Source organism: Lissotriton vulgaris, chromosome 8 (assembly GCF_964263255.1).
Source record: "Lissotriton vulgaris chromosome 8, aLisVul1.2, whole genome shotgun sequence".
NCBI classification, from domain to species: domain Eukaryota; kingdom Metazoa; phylum Chordata; class Amphibia; order Caudata; family Salamandridae; genus Lissotriton; species Lissotriton vulgaris.
Window position 1 is genome coordinate 1007450990 of NC_141696.1, and position 13788 is coordinate 1007464777.

Here is a 13788-nt window from a genome sequence, read left to right on the forward strand (position 1 = left end):
GGAGTAAAAATTACTATTCCCACTCCAGAGAGTGCAAAGGTAGGGAAAGTGTTGGATAGCATAGGGGTAAAAATTACTATTCCCACTCCAGAGAGTGCAACAGTAGGGAAAGCGTTGGATAGCGTAGGAGTATAAATTACTATTCCCACTCCACAGAGTGCAACAGTAGGGAAAGCGTTGGATAGCGTAGGAGTAAAAACTTATTATTCCCACTCCAGAGAGTGCAACAGTAGGGAAAGCGTTGGATAGCGTAGGGGTAAAAATTACTATTCCCACTCCAGAGAGTGCAACAGTAGGGAAAGCGTTGGATAGCGTAGGAGTAAAAATTACTATTCCCTCTCCAGAGAGTGCATCAGTAGGGAAAGTGTTGGATAGCGTAGGAGTAAAAATTACTATTCCCACTCCAGAGAGTGCAACAGTAGGGAAAGCGTTGGATAGCGTAGGGGTAAAAATTACTATTCCCACTCCAGAGAGTGCAACAGTAGGGAAAGCTTTAGATAGCGTAGGGATACAAATTACTATTCCCACTCCAAAGAGTGCAACAGTAGGGAAAGCGTTGGATAGCGTAGGAGTAAAAATACTATTCCCACTCCAGAGAGTGCATCAGTAGGGAAAGCGTTGGATAGCGTAGGAGTAAAAATTACTATTCCCACTCCAGAGAGTTCAACAGTAGGCAAAGCATTGGATAGCGTAGGGGTAAAAATTACTATTCCCACTCCAGAGAGTGCAACAGTAGGGAAAGCGTTGGATAGCGTAGGCGTAAAACGTACTATTCCCACTCCACAGAGTGCATCAGTAGGGAAAGAGTTGGATAGCATAGGAGTAAAAAATACTATTCCCACTCCAGAGAGTGCAACAGTAGGGAAAGCGTTGGATAGCGTAGGGGTAAAAATTACTATTCCCACTCCAGAGAGTGCAACAGTAGGGAAAGCGTAGGATAGCATAGGGGTAAGAATTACTATTCCCACTCCAGAGAGTGCAACAGTAGCAAAAGCATTGCATAGCGTAGGAGTAAAAATTACTATTCCTACTCCAGAGAGTGCAAAAGTAGGGAAAGCGTTGGATAGCGTAGGGGTAACAATTACTATTCCCACTCCAGAGAGTGCAACAGTAGGGAAAGCGTTGGATAGCGTTGGAGTAAAACTTACTATTCCCACTCCAGAGAGTGCATCAGTAGGGAAAGACTTGGATGGCGTAGGAGTAAAAATTACTATTCCCACTCCAGAGAGTGCAACAGTAGGGAAAGTGTTGGATAGCATAGGGGTAAAAATTACTATTCCCACTCCAGAGAGTGCAACAGTATGGAAAGCGTTGGATAGCGTAGGAGTATAAATTACTATTCCCACTCCACAGAGTGCAACAGTAGGGAAAGCGTTGGATAGCGTAGGAGTAAAAATTATTATTCCCACTCCAGAGAGTGCAACAGTAGGGAAAGCGTCGGATAGCGTAGGGGTAAAAATTACTATTCCCACTCCAGAGAGTGCAACAGTAGGGAAAGCGTTGGATAGCGAAGGAGTAAAAATTACTATTCCCTCTCCAGAGACTGCATCAGTAAGGAAAGTGTTGGATAGCGTAGGAGTAAAAATTACTATTCCCACTCCACAGAGTGCAACAGTAGGGAAAGCGTTGGATAGCGTAGGGGTAAAAATTACTATTCCCACTCCAGAGAGTGCAACAGTAGGGAAAGCATTGGATAGCGTAGGGGTAAAAATTACTATTCCAACTCCAGAGAGTGCAACAGTAGGGAAAGCGTAGGATAGCATAGGGGTAAAAATTACTATTCCCACTCCAGAGAGTGCAACAGTAGCAAAAGCATTGCATAGCGTAGGAGTAAAAATTACTATTCCTACTCCAGAGAGTGCAAAAGTAGGGAAAGCGTTGGATAGCGTAGGGGTAACAATTACTATTCCCACTCCAGAGAGTGCAACAGTAGGGAAAGCGTTGGATAGCGTTGGAGTAAAACTTACTATTCCCACTCCAGAGAGTGCATCAGTAGGGAAAGACTTGGATTGCGTAGGAGTAAAAATTACTATTCCCACTCCAGAGAGTGCAAAGGTAGGGAAAGTGTTGGATAGCATAGGGGTAAAAATTACTATTCCCACTCCAGAGAGTGCAACAGTAGGGAAAGCGTTGGATAGCGTAGGAGTATAAATTACTATTCCCACTCCACAGAGTGCAACAGTAGGGAAAGCGTTGGATAGCGTAGGAGTAAAAACTTATTATTCCCACTCCAGAGAGTGCAACAGTAGGGAAAGCGTTGGATAGCGTAGGGGTAAAAATTACTATTCCCACTCCAGAGAGTGCAACAGTAGGGAAAGCGTTGGATAGCGTAGGAGTAAAAATTACTATTCCCTCTCCAGAGAGTGCATCAGTAGGGAAAGTGTTGGATAGCGTAGGAGTAAAAATTACTATTCCCACTCCAGAGAGTGCAACAGTAGGGAAAGCGTTGGATAGCGTAGGGGTAAAAATTACTATTCCCACTCCAGAGAGTGCAATAGTAGGGAAAATGTTGGACAGCGTAGGGGTTAAAATAACATACTTATAAATAAAAGCTTTTTATTTAAAAAATGATATAAAGTATTAAAAAAATGTAAACCATATACAATACCTATACATAATTATAAAAAACATGATTACCTAAATATATTTAACCAAAAATTAATATTAAAAAATACCATTTTATAATATTTAATTACCAATTAATAATTATTTAACAATTATATTATTTACAAAACAATCATTTTAAAAAAATTATTACGTAATTACATTTACATTACAGCTCCAGCGCAGGTTCGCCTAGAATTTGGCCTTCTAAATCAAAAATTTCGCAGTATGGGAACCTTTGTGAAACTTTGCCATAAAATACGCACGTCGGAAGCCAATACATTGGACAACCTGTGCTGGAAAGAAATTGAAATTCAACAGAAACAACAAGTTCCAAACAGTTGGGGAGGCTACCTGTCACAATCACTAACCTGCATAGGAATTGAAGAATCCTGGGACATGAATCCAGACAGATCCACTTTTGATAAAATTGTAAATAATGCGGTTAAATGGGAATCCTATCTGGAAGACAAGATAATTACCGCAAAAAGACGACACGGGTGGACCGTGATAAATTCATATACCGGGAAAAAACCACAGTCCTACCTAGAAAGTCACTTTAACAATTCGTTAAAACAAAGATATATAAAACATCGATTAGGTCTACAGTTCTCAAAGGACCTGCTACCAGCCTGGAAAAACTGCCACACCGACCCCCATTGTCGCCTATGCGGATATCGAAATGAAACATTACCGCACATACTATGTGTGTGCCCGGCACTTAAGGACTTGAGGAGACGACTTTTAAAGAACATTTTTAACAAATTGAATATTCGGACTTGTAGGCAAGCCGTAATCCAATGGCTAGATGGATCATGTCCTATGCTGGCCTGCAGTGGGGTCAAATATATGATGAAAGCCCAATCTCTCCTACAGCAAACTGACCTTGGAATTATACCACCAAGCTGAAATTACTGACTCTTACTTGCCACTTACAAATAGTTTTAATTGCCAATATTTTAAAATGTGTTTTATGTCCCAAGTTGATCTAGATGCATATTGTAATGATTTTTAATAATTTTATACAATAAAAATTGACTTGACTTGACTACATTTACATTACTACCCACCATATTCCCCTATAAACCCACTACCCACAACAGAACACATTTATCTATTTATGAATTAATTAAAATTATTTACCAATCAATTAAAATTAATTACCAATTAATTTAAAATATTTACCAATTATTTAAAAATAATTTATAATTCCTACTAATTAATAATTAATTATACATAATTAAATAACTTCCCACCCTATTTCCCTATAAACCCACAACCCGCTACAGAACATACATATCAATTAATCAATTATTTATAATGAAATAACCATTAATTAAATTTATTTACCAATTATTTTAAATTATTTAATAATAACTACTAATTATTTTTTAATTTAACATAATTAAATTACTACCCACCCTATTCCCCTATAAACCCACAACCCGCTATAGAACATATTTATCAATTAATCAATTAATTAAAATGATTTACCAATTAATTAAATTTAATTTCCAATTATTTATAATTAATTAATATTAACTACTAATTAATAATTAATTTAACATATTTATATTACTTCCCACCCTATTTCCCTATAAACCCATAACCTGCTACAGAACATATTTATCAATTAATCAATTAATTAAAATTATATTCCAATTAATTATAAATAATTACCAATTAATTACAATGTATTAATAAATCCTACTAATTAATAATCAATTTAACATAATTAAATTATTTCTCACCCTATTCCCCTATAAACCCACAACCCGCTCCGGTACTAAAACATATAATTTACTTATAAATAAATGTATTCATATATAAATGTAATACACATATAATAGTAATTATTTTAATTACTTAAGTAAAACATATAACACATACATAATAAAAAACAAAAGAAATAATACAAATATCGATATTAGTGTAATCGAAATTAGTAACATCGATATATATGCTATCGATATTACTAACTTCGATATCACTTACATCGATATTAAGTATTTCGATATTACTTACCTTAGGGTCGATATTCTGTCCAACGATATTCTTGTCTTCGATATTCTGCACCTTCGAAATTACTGACACGATATTTTGGTACATCGATATTTCATACCCGATATTTTGACTGTGTACCGTTAATACTACTTCCCGACATGGCTATACATGAAAGAGCCCCGTTATAGGGGGATTTAACCATAGCCAAATCGCCCATAGAATAATGTTTTTGAGCCGCAATAGAGTCCAGGGACAGTCTCTTCTTCGTGAGCTGGATTTGGTGAACCAGTAGTGACTCTGTCTGATTAGAAAGGCATCTAGAGTCCTAGTGACCCCACGACTCACCAAAGAGCCCGTTGCCCTGCGCTTACTCATTCTGCAAGCAGGATGCGCTTTAACATAGGCTACAGAAAACAGTACCTTTTATGTCCTTGTATGGCCACCCTGGAATCCGCTCTGCAAATGAAGAGTTTGTCTTAATGCCTGGATGTCAGGGGGGTGGCCCAACCCTGCCTTGTCCTGTCTTGGACGGGCGCAGATGGGCCCGCCCTTGGCCTGGGCTTTACCTGGGCACGGCCCGGGCGCGCCCTGTGCGTCCCACTCTGCGAGAGCCCTGCGGTGTTCTTAAGTGCCTCCTGGCGCTTTGCGGTGTGCATGGGAGGCGTTCGCACCGCTGAGAATGCAGGAGCTTGTAGTCCTGGCCGGCGACCTCCGCTCACGGCCGGAACCGGGACTGTGAGATGCCCAGATGACTCTCCTGGGGGTGGCTGGCAGGGATGCAGAAATGTACGCAGGTAATGGCACCAAGTAGAAAGGACTACCGCCCTGCGGTGTTCTTAACCTCCTCCTGGAGCTTTGCGGCGCGCGTGGGCGGCGTTCGTGCCACTAAGAATGCTGGGGCTTGTAGTCCCGGCCGGCGACCTCCGCTCACGGCCGGAACCGGGACTGTCGGCTGCCCAGATGACTCTCTGGGCTGTGGCTGGCAGGGATGCAGAAATGTACACAGGTAATGGCACCAAGTACAAAAGACTCCCACCCTGCGGGAGCCCTGCAGGGTTCTTGGTGCTTTTCAGCATGCGTGGGCGGCATTCATGCCACTAAGATTGCTGGGGCTTGTAGTCCCGACTGGCGACCTCCACTCACGGCCGGAAACGGGATTATGGGTTGCCCAGATGACTATCCTGGCGGTGGCTGGCAGGGATGAAGAAATGTACGCAGGTAAGGGCACCAAGTAGAAAGGACTCCCGCCCTGCGGGTTCTTACGCGCCCCCTGGCGTTTTGCGGCGTGCGTGGGCAGCGTTCCCAGGCTAAGAATGCTGGGGCTTGTAGTCCCAGCCGGCGACCTCCGCTCACGGCCGGAACCAGTACTGTGGGCTGCCCCGATGACTCTCCTGGCGGTGGCTGGCAGGGATGCAGAATGTATGCAGGTAATGGCACCAAGTAGAAAGGACTCCCCTCACTCCAGTCATTAAGACCAGTCCGCCCTATCAGGTCATGCATTTTCAGGTTAAGTTTAGTCGAGTGGATAAGATAGGATTTCTGGGAAGGAAGAGGGACCTTTTATACTGGGATGTACTCCAATTTAAGTTGAAAACAGCGAAAGGGCTACAATACTCTGCAGAAGGAGATGAGCTCTTCATAAACAAGATTGTAACGAGATCTTAAAGAATCAGAATAATGGGATTTCAAGTAAGTAATTACAACAGTAATTGATTGTACAAATAGTGACTCTATAGTGGTTCATATCAGTTGTTTCGCTGTAGCAGTATCTACTTATTGAACTTTGTAGATATTACGGTCTGTCCAGATCATGTAATAAATTCAACCCACTGTTGCCCTGTTATTTCACTTTTACTGGGCAATAGTAGTTTATTAAACTAATAACACTGTTGTGGTGTATACCTGTCGCTCCACTCTGGTTGCTTGTATATGGTAGCTTCTGCAAGTTGTGACTCTTTCTTGATTTCTGTCTGTGGTGTCACACTAGTGGCTTCCATCTAGGCAGCACTACTGTAATGCATGCTTATCTTCTGAAGCTCTATAATGGTTTGTGCCACTGCAGGAGGCCCAACTTCTAATGATATAAAAACAGAGTCTACCTGTTGTGATACCACTGTGTTTTCTTCTGTTGGTATATGAGTAGTGTCCCTAAGTTGTAGGATGGAAGAAGTTTCTGCTTGGCATGTCACATTCACAGTTGGTGTCTATGGAAAAATGTCAATGAAATCTGTAGTTACACTGTATTATATTCTGAATGCAATACCACTTTACTTCTTTCCACCTTCAATTAAATGTTATCTTCAGTTGCACTGCAATATCTTTCCAAGTAGTACACCAGTGGATTGCAAGAAAGATCTTTTTGAAATATACTGGTTATGCAAAGTAGAAACACAAGTGAGTGTGGTCCTTTGTGGTGTATCACAGAGACGTTTTAAGGCATGGGCAAAGTAGGCAATTGCCCAGGGCCCCCACCTCCCGAGGGGCCCATAGGAAAGTGAACGTTTTCTTTAGCTCACTTCTGTATCTGTACCCTCAACGTATAACTCAATAATATTAGCATAACATAGGGCTTGAATTAAAAAAAAAGCTGCCAATAAAATTCAAAGTTGCACCAAACAAGGGCCCCCAAAATATTTCTTGCCTACAGCCCCCCAAATCCTTAAAATGACTCATGTGTATCACACGGTCCTTTAAATACACAGTACTGATTTCACAGTACTAATTTCTAGGTGTAGTGACATGGTGGGAGCTATAGGCTTGTTTACAGCATTTTCTCCTTGTGGAGAGTCTCTTAATCATATATAAACTTGATAGAGCATATGTCATTCCCATTTCACTTGTTGGTGAAAGAGACATTATTGGGTCACCAGTTTCCATCTTCTTAGACAGCTCTACACGGAACTCTACTGTTCAACAACCTTTAATAGAAGAAGTTCCTAAACCTCCATGAATTTTTGTTTCTCACTTATTTATTGTAAGTTTGTAATATTGCTTGATGATATTTTAATATTGACTATATATTCCTACGTCTTAATCTCCTAATCTCCTCCTCTTTACTGACCACTCTCATCACAATCCTTCTTAGTTTTATTTCTCTTTTTCTTTTACTTTTACCTTTATTTAATTGTTACCTGTACGCAACTTATTCAGCTAGTTTGATGTTATATTTTTTGCATTGTTCGTATTAATATCCTTGTGTTTAAGATATATACATCGTGATTAATTAGGCTTGTGGCAACTTATTTCAATAAACTAAAAAAACAATAGTAATTGTGCTTCTATAAGTAGTTGCCACTATGGTGCTTTCCAGCTATAGCTATAGCTTTATATAACGGTGTGACAACTGTGTTCAGCCAGAATGAACTGCACTGAGCGTGGTAGGTTATATCTTTAGTTTTTATGCTTCTACTTGTCCGGAAGTGGCTTCTATCTGGAGAATGCTCGCCCCCTGGGATCAGTAGGGAGTACAGTGGTTTCCACCTGCAGCAGTAGTGAAAAAGGTGTTCAGACAGAAAGGTTTGCGATTGACTGTTCTTTACGCCTCACTTGCGTTGCAGTGGAGAAGTTTCTTCCTTTGTGAACAGCACTACCGTGGCTTCCACCTGTAGCGGTATCTTCGGGAACTGTAGAGGCGTGTTTCAGCGCGGTGCCCTCTAGTTGCACTGTGGCTGTGTGTTGATCCTGCAGCCACCACGCCCCCTCCTCTGGTCTCGGGCTGCGTGTGCCCCCTGCTCCGGCCGCCGCTGCTGCTGCTATTAGAATAAAGCTGTCTGCGCTGATGAGCTCTCCAGGCTCAGCCTCTGCCTCCAGACACGGATCTCTCTTGAAACTCGTGTGTGCGAGCTCCGCCCCTCTCTTTCTCCTCGCCGTGTGACAACAACAACTCGCCCAGAGCGCAGGCAGCGGCAGCCAGCACTCCCGGCTCCCGCATCCCCACGGTGTCAGTGCACCCCTCGCCCTCAGCGCCCCCCCAAGACCCATGTGCTGCCCGAGGAGAGGGCACCCCAGCCCAGCGCGCCGCCCCTCGGCACCTGCCGCAACTTCTCTCTAGCCAGGACAGCGGACGCACTCCCGGGCACTTTCTGTGGCACTCGGAGCTCCCGGCCGTCCCGGACCAGGGAGGGGGCGCCGGCACCACTCCGCTGCCAGCACCTCCACAAAGGACTAAACTTTTTGCTGGCGGAGCGGGGCTGGGTACCATCATGGCCGTGCAGGCTGCTCTGATCCCCCAGTCCCAGCTGGTGCCCCTGCAGCCCGCGGCCGCGGCGCTCTCCGTGTGCTCCTCCAGCTCCTCGTCCTCGTCCTCCTCGTCCACCGCCTCGTCCTCCTCCTCGCCCTCCCCGTGCCTGGCCGCTCCGGCCGCAGCCTCGGCGGCCCCTCCGACCACCTCCAGCGCGGGACTCTTCCGGCCGGAGCCCCTGCTGCCAGCGGCGTCCAGCGCCCCCACCCCGGGGAGCGGCATCAGCACCGGCGGAGGCGGCAGCAGTCCCAGCCTGCTCCCGGGCAGCGGTGGCATCAGCGGCGGCGCCTGCACCCCTGGGCTGGCCGTGGCCATCAGCACAACCTCCGCGGTCGCCCCTCCCGGGAAGCCGGTGTACTCAACCCCCTCGCCGGTGGAGAACACGCCGCAGAACAACGAGTGCCGCATGGTGGAGCTGCGCGGAGCCAAGGTGGCCTCGTTCACGGTGGAGGGCTGCGAGCTCATCTGCCTCCCGCAGGCCTTCGACCTCTTCCTCAAGCACCTCGTGGGCGGCCTGCACACCGTCTACACCAAGCTCAAGCGCCTGGAGATCACGCCGGTGGTGTGCAACGTGGAGCAGGTGCGCATCCTGCGCGGGCTGGGGGCCATCCAGCCCGGCGTCAACCGCTGCAAGCTCATCTCCCGCCGCGACTTCGAGACGCTCTACAACGACTGCACCAACGCCAGGTAAGAAGGAGGCGCCGCCGCCCAGAGGCAGCAAGCCACCAGTGGCGTTCAGCACCGCACCTGCCCTTCAGTAACACACCCAGCAATGCCCTGCAACCCCACAGTAACCTGTAGCATCGCTATGATGCGCAAGAGCACTCCAAAGTCTGCAAAACCACCCCAACCCCCTGGAGCTATTCAATAACCTCAGAAACTCCATCGAACCCCACCGTAACCTGCACCACCACACAACCACCCTTGAGCTTTTAGCGCCACCTGATAGCCCGCACAACCACTCCATGGCCTCCAGCACAAACCTATACCCAGCAGAACTATATCTGACTAGCAGGACCCGTAGCAGAATGTTTGTGGTACCATCATCACCCGACGGCGTTGCAAAGCCATATTAAGGGCACATGTGCCTCCTAAAGTGTCTGATAACTTTGAGACAACAGAGAACCCACAACTCTCTCTTGTGCTTGATTGATTGATTGACCCCTTAGTCTTCACCTCCACCCAAAGCCTCTAACACAGTCATAGAGCCCGTAATGCCAACTTGATGCCACCCAGACCCTGCAGAGATGTCCCAACTCCTATGCTTCAGCTCCACCTCACAGCCTTATGCCGGATTCGAAGTACAACCACCGAGCTTACAAGCATATTTTAGAGCCTTCGGCATCTCACTAGAGTTCACGATTAAATTCCAGAGCCGATGTGCCACCCCAGAGCTCACAGCCATATTCCAGGGCCTTCAGTGGCACCTGAAAGCTCACGACCGTTTCCAAAGCAGAAGTGCCACCTCAACGCATACGAACATATTCCAGAGCCGAAGTGCCACTTCAAAGCACATGCCACCTTAAAGCATACGACCATATTCCAGAGCCGAAGTACCACCTCAAAGCACACAACCTCACTCCAGAGCCGAAGTGCCACCTCAAAGAACACAACCTCACTACAGAGCCGTAGTACCACCTCAAAGCACACATCCTCACTCCAGAGCCGAAGTACCACCTCAAAGCACACCAGAGCCGAAGTGCCACCTCAAAGCACACATCCTCACTCCAGAGCCGAAGTACCACCTCAAAGCCATGCCCCCTCAATGCACACAACCCTATTCCAAAGCCGAAGTCCCCCCTCAAATTACAGGTACATATTCCAGAACCGAAGTGTCACCTCCAAGCACACAACCGTATACTAGAGCATTCAGCATCACATCAGAGATCACAACCTTATTCCAGAGCGCCAAGTTCACCACAACCTCCCAGCCAACCCTGTCATAAGGTACACCGTCCACCTCAGCCTTTCAACCGGAGCACGCGCGCATCCCAGCCTGAAGTCGCAGCTCCACTTACAACTTAACACAAAAAAAGTCCAGCCTGCTCCACACATTTCACGCACCAGCCCGTCATGAAAGTAGCTATGCGGGACCTGCGTGCTTACCTCTCACTAAGTTAAGGTAACCAAGTGTCCCGTGTTTGCCGGGACAGTCCCGGTTTCCACCACCTGTCCTTGCAGATTTCGGCACATTGGCTCATTCCTCGGTTTTCAGAGAAGATCGACTTGAGAAAGTGTGAGGCACGTTCTGAGTCCCTCTGCTGAGAAGCATTCGTTGAATCATTGGAATAAACTTCAACACTGTCTAAAAAAAAAAATATCCACAACTCACCTCATAAAACTTCTGCCACATCCCAAAGCACCTTAAAACTCATGCTCACATCGACTCTTCTGAAAAACGAATTATCCTATCGCAAAACCCCCCTCCCCACTTCCCGCAAACAACCTGTACAACTGATCCCCACTCACTTCTGAAAACGTACCCTGCAGCCAGTCATCTCTAACGCAGCCACCCTAGAAAGAAACTTTCCCGCAGCCCTGCCCAAGGACACTCACATACGAAACCACAACACGCAACCCACTCGTATACCCCTCCCCCCAAACCTGAACACACCGTCGCAGACAATTAACTGTCTCCATCCAGTCACGTGGGACCACATTGTGATATTATGTTGTGTGTGTTTGTGCAGCGCTAAATGAGGGGACACGAGCGCACCTGTGAGCAGAAACCTAGGCCCACACTTCTCAGGGCATGCTTACATGTTTGCACCTCGACGTCTGCCTAGCGAGATTATTTGTGGACATTGTCACGTGCATACATGATACCCTTCAGTCTGCAACTGTGGGCCGTATACAACATAAAAACACGCACACCTGACAGCACGCTCTTCGCCCGAGGATCCTGTCATGTGTGTGTGGAGTGTGTGTGGGGAGGGGGGGGCTTCTTTAGTCTCCCCGGAATTCGGCAGCAAAGTGCTCTGCAGCGAGCAGGCGCGTTAACCTGTTAAATGAAGGCCGGGGATTTGGGAGATGTGTCTGGAGGGAAAGCTGATTAAACCCTGAGCAGGGGGAGCACAGGGTAGCGAAGTTGAGCAGAGCGGCGCACCCGAGCTAAGAGGCGGGAGTGGTGGGGGGACTCTCTGCTGACTGACGGTGCTGGAGCCCTCATACGGGGCAGGCAGCTCTGCCTCTCCCGGGGAAGGCCGGAGTGTGCCCAGGCCAGGGTGGACAATGCACCCCATCCTCTCGGAGCTGGTGTACTTGCAGGGGGGCTGGCGTGAACTGATAAGCCCTTTGACTGAGAGCCCCCATACAGTGGGTCTGGATTCTTGGCATCACCAAGTAAGCATGCCCTGTGGAGCGGTCGCTGCCTCGGAGTGAAGCGGGTTTAAACCCACTGCCTCCCTCCGTGCAGCAGGGACACCCCCTCACATCTGGAGGACTTGGGCCAAACCTTGGGAAGGGAGTTCAACGCCTCACCTGACGCCATCCGAATCTTTGAACGAGGCACGTTGGGAGATCACGGCGCAGTTAGTATGAGAAGGAGATTGTGCGAAAGGTGCAGGAAACACCCGGTCATGAAGACATTTACAGGCTATAGTTGCATTTGCCAACTTAGTAGTAGCAGCCAGCAGTAGTTGTTATCACAACTCAAGCGCACTCACTGCATTAATGTGTTCTTAGAAAGTAGTTCTGTGTTTGGTGTCACGTGGCGAGTGAATGACAGCACAGCTGGTCTGAGGGTATATGAGTGCACACTGCTTCCCGTACCTCGCAGGTTGCCTGAGTGAGCGCTGCGGGGCTGTGTTAGGACGTTCCCCCAGAGAGGGTCTGCTAGCTTTAGATTCGGCATCAGCATGTATATAATAAAAACGTCTCTCTCGCTAGCCAGCATGGCTGTGGCCGTGCAGCGCGGGCTGTGCAGTGTACAGAGAACGAGGACACACTCCGTGGAGTGCCGGAGCCTGCCTGACGCCGCTGCGCGGCTGAGGGTTTCCGTTCCTCGAGGGCGTCATTCCCCTCAGGGGGTTCTGACGATGTTTCCTGGCTCCTCCTGTGGGAGCGAGTGGCTACAGGTGTAGGGTGCGTGAAGTACGGGGCTCCCCAGTCCCTTGCGGAAGAGTAGGTGGAAACAGGAGCACAGGCGTGCTTCTCTCCTCCAAAGGAGGTTTAGTTTAAGGAAAAGGGGTTTCTTCATCCCCCGAGGCCTCTAACTTAAAGGACGTTATTGGAGTGCACTTAACAGTTACCTATGTGCGACAAAGTCACAAATATACGCGAGGTGCGTCCAAAGACCAACATGGTGTGCACAGTTCGGGGGTGTAATCCAAGCCTGGGTGTGCGGAACTCCTCAGGCGTCATCAAATGCAGGACACTAAAGCACAAATCGCGGTCATGCTTTAAACACACAGGCTGTCTCCGGAGATTGGTGTTCAGCATTTAAAATAATCGCATGTTGTACCAAAAGTAGTCACCACTGGCAATTGCATTAGTGTTAAAAAAATGTCTCGGGTAGAATCGTCCCTGAAGTACACGTTCACTATTGACCCTGAAGGAACACGCCGACGACAGAGTGTATTCAGATGTAACCTTTCCTTCAGAGGGATCAGTTCTATGGACCCACGCGGCCTCCATACACACTGCCCCATGGGGGGCGAGAATCAGTGCCTTCTGGGTAGTGACTCCCTCCCATTAGGAGACAGCAAACACAAGGCCCCGCGGTGACAAGTCAGTCACTTGCTCCCCACTGAGCCTCGAGACACCGTTCCCAACAGTGGGCAAGTGTCCAGTCCTCCGAGAGGCCCTGCTCTCTCCCACACGTCTCATCACCTTGTGGTGGGCAAGTATCCCCCTTCTGAGAGGGCAACCCCATAGAGCCACAAAATACCCCACTGTGAGTAAATACCTACCCCCTTGTTACTGAATTACTATGAAAGAGC

The 13788-nt window shown here is 47.2% G+C and overlaps 1 protein-coding gene across 5 annotated transcripts in view; it reads left to right on the forward strand.

The window, feature by feature from the left end:
- Positions 1-8437: 8437 nt before the first annotated feature.
- The window catches only part of DACH1 (dachshund family transcription factor 1), a 595151-nt gene continuing 589800 nt past the window's right edge, over positions 8438-13788 (forward strand). For 3 of the 5 annotated variants that reach the window (XM_086934894.1, XM_086934897.1, XM_086934895.1), the window contains exon 1: positions 8661-9535. In XM_086934894.1, the coding sequence (XP_086791020.1) occupies positions 8811-9535 (725 nt within the window). In that variant the 5' untranslated portion in view covers positions 8661-8810. Of the gene's footprint in view, positions 9536-13788 lie in introns of all 5 variants that reach the window. The other 2 variants (XM_086934898.1, XM_086934896.1) reach the window with 2 other exon arrangements.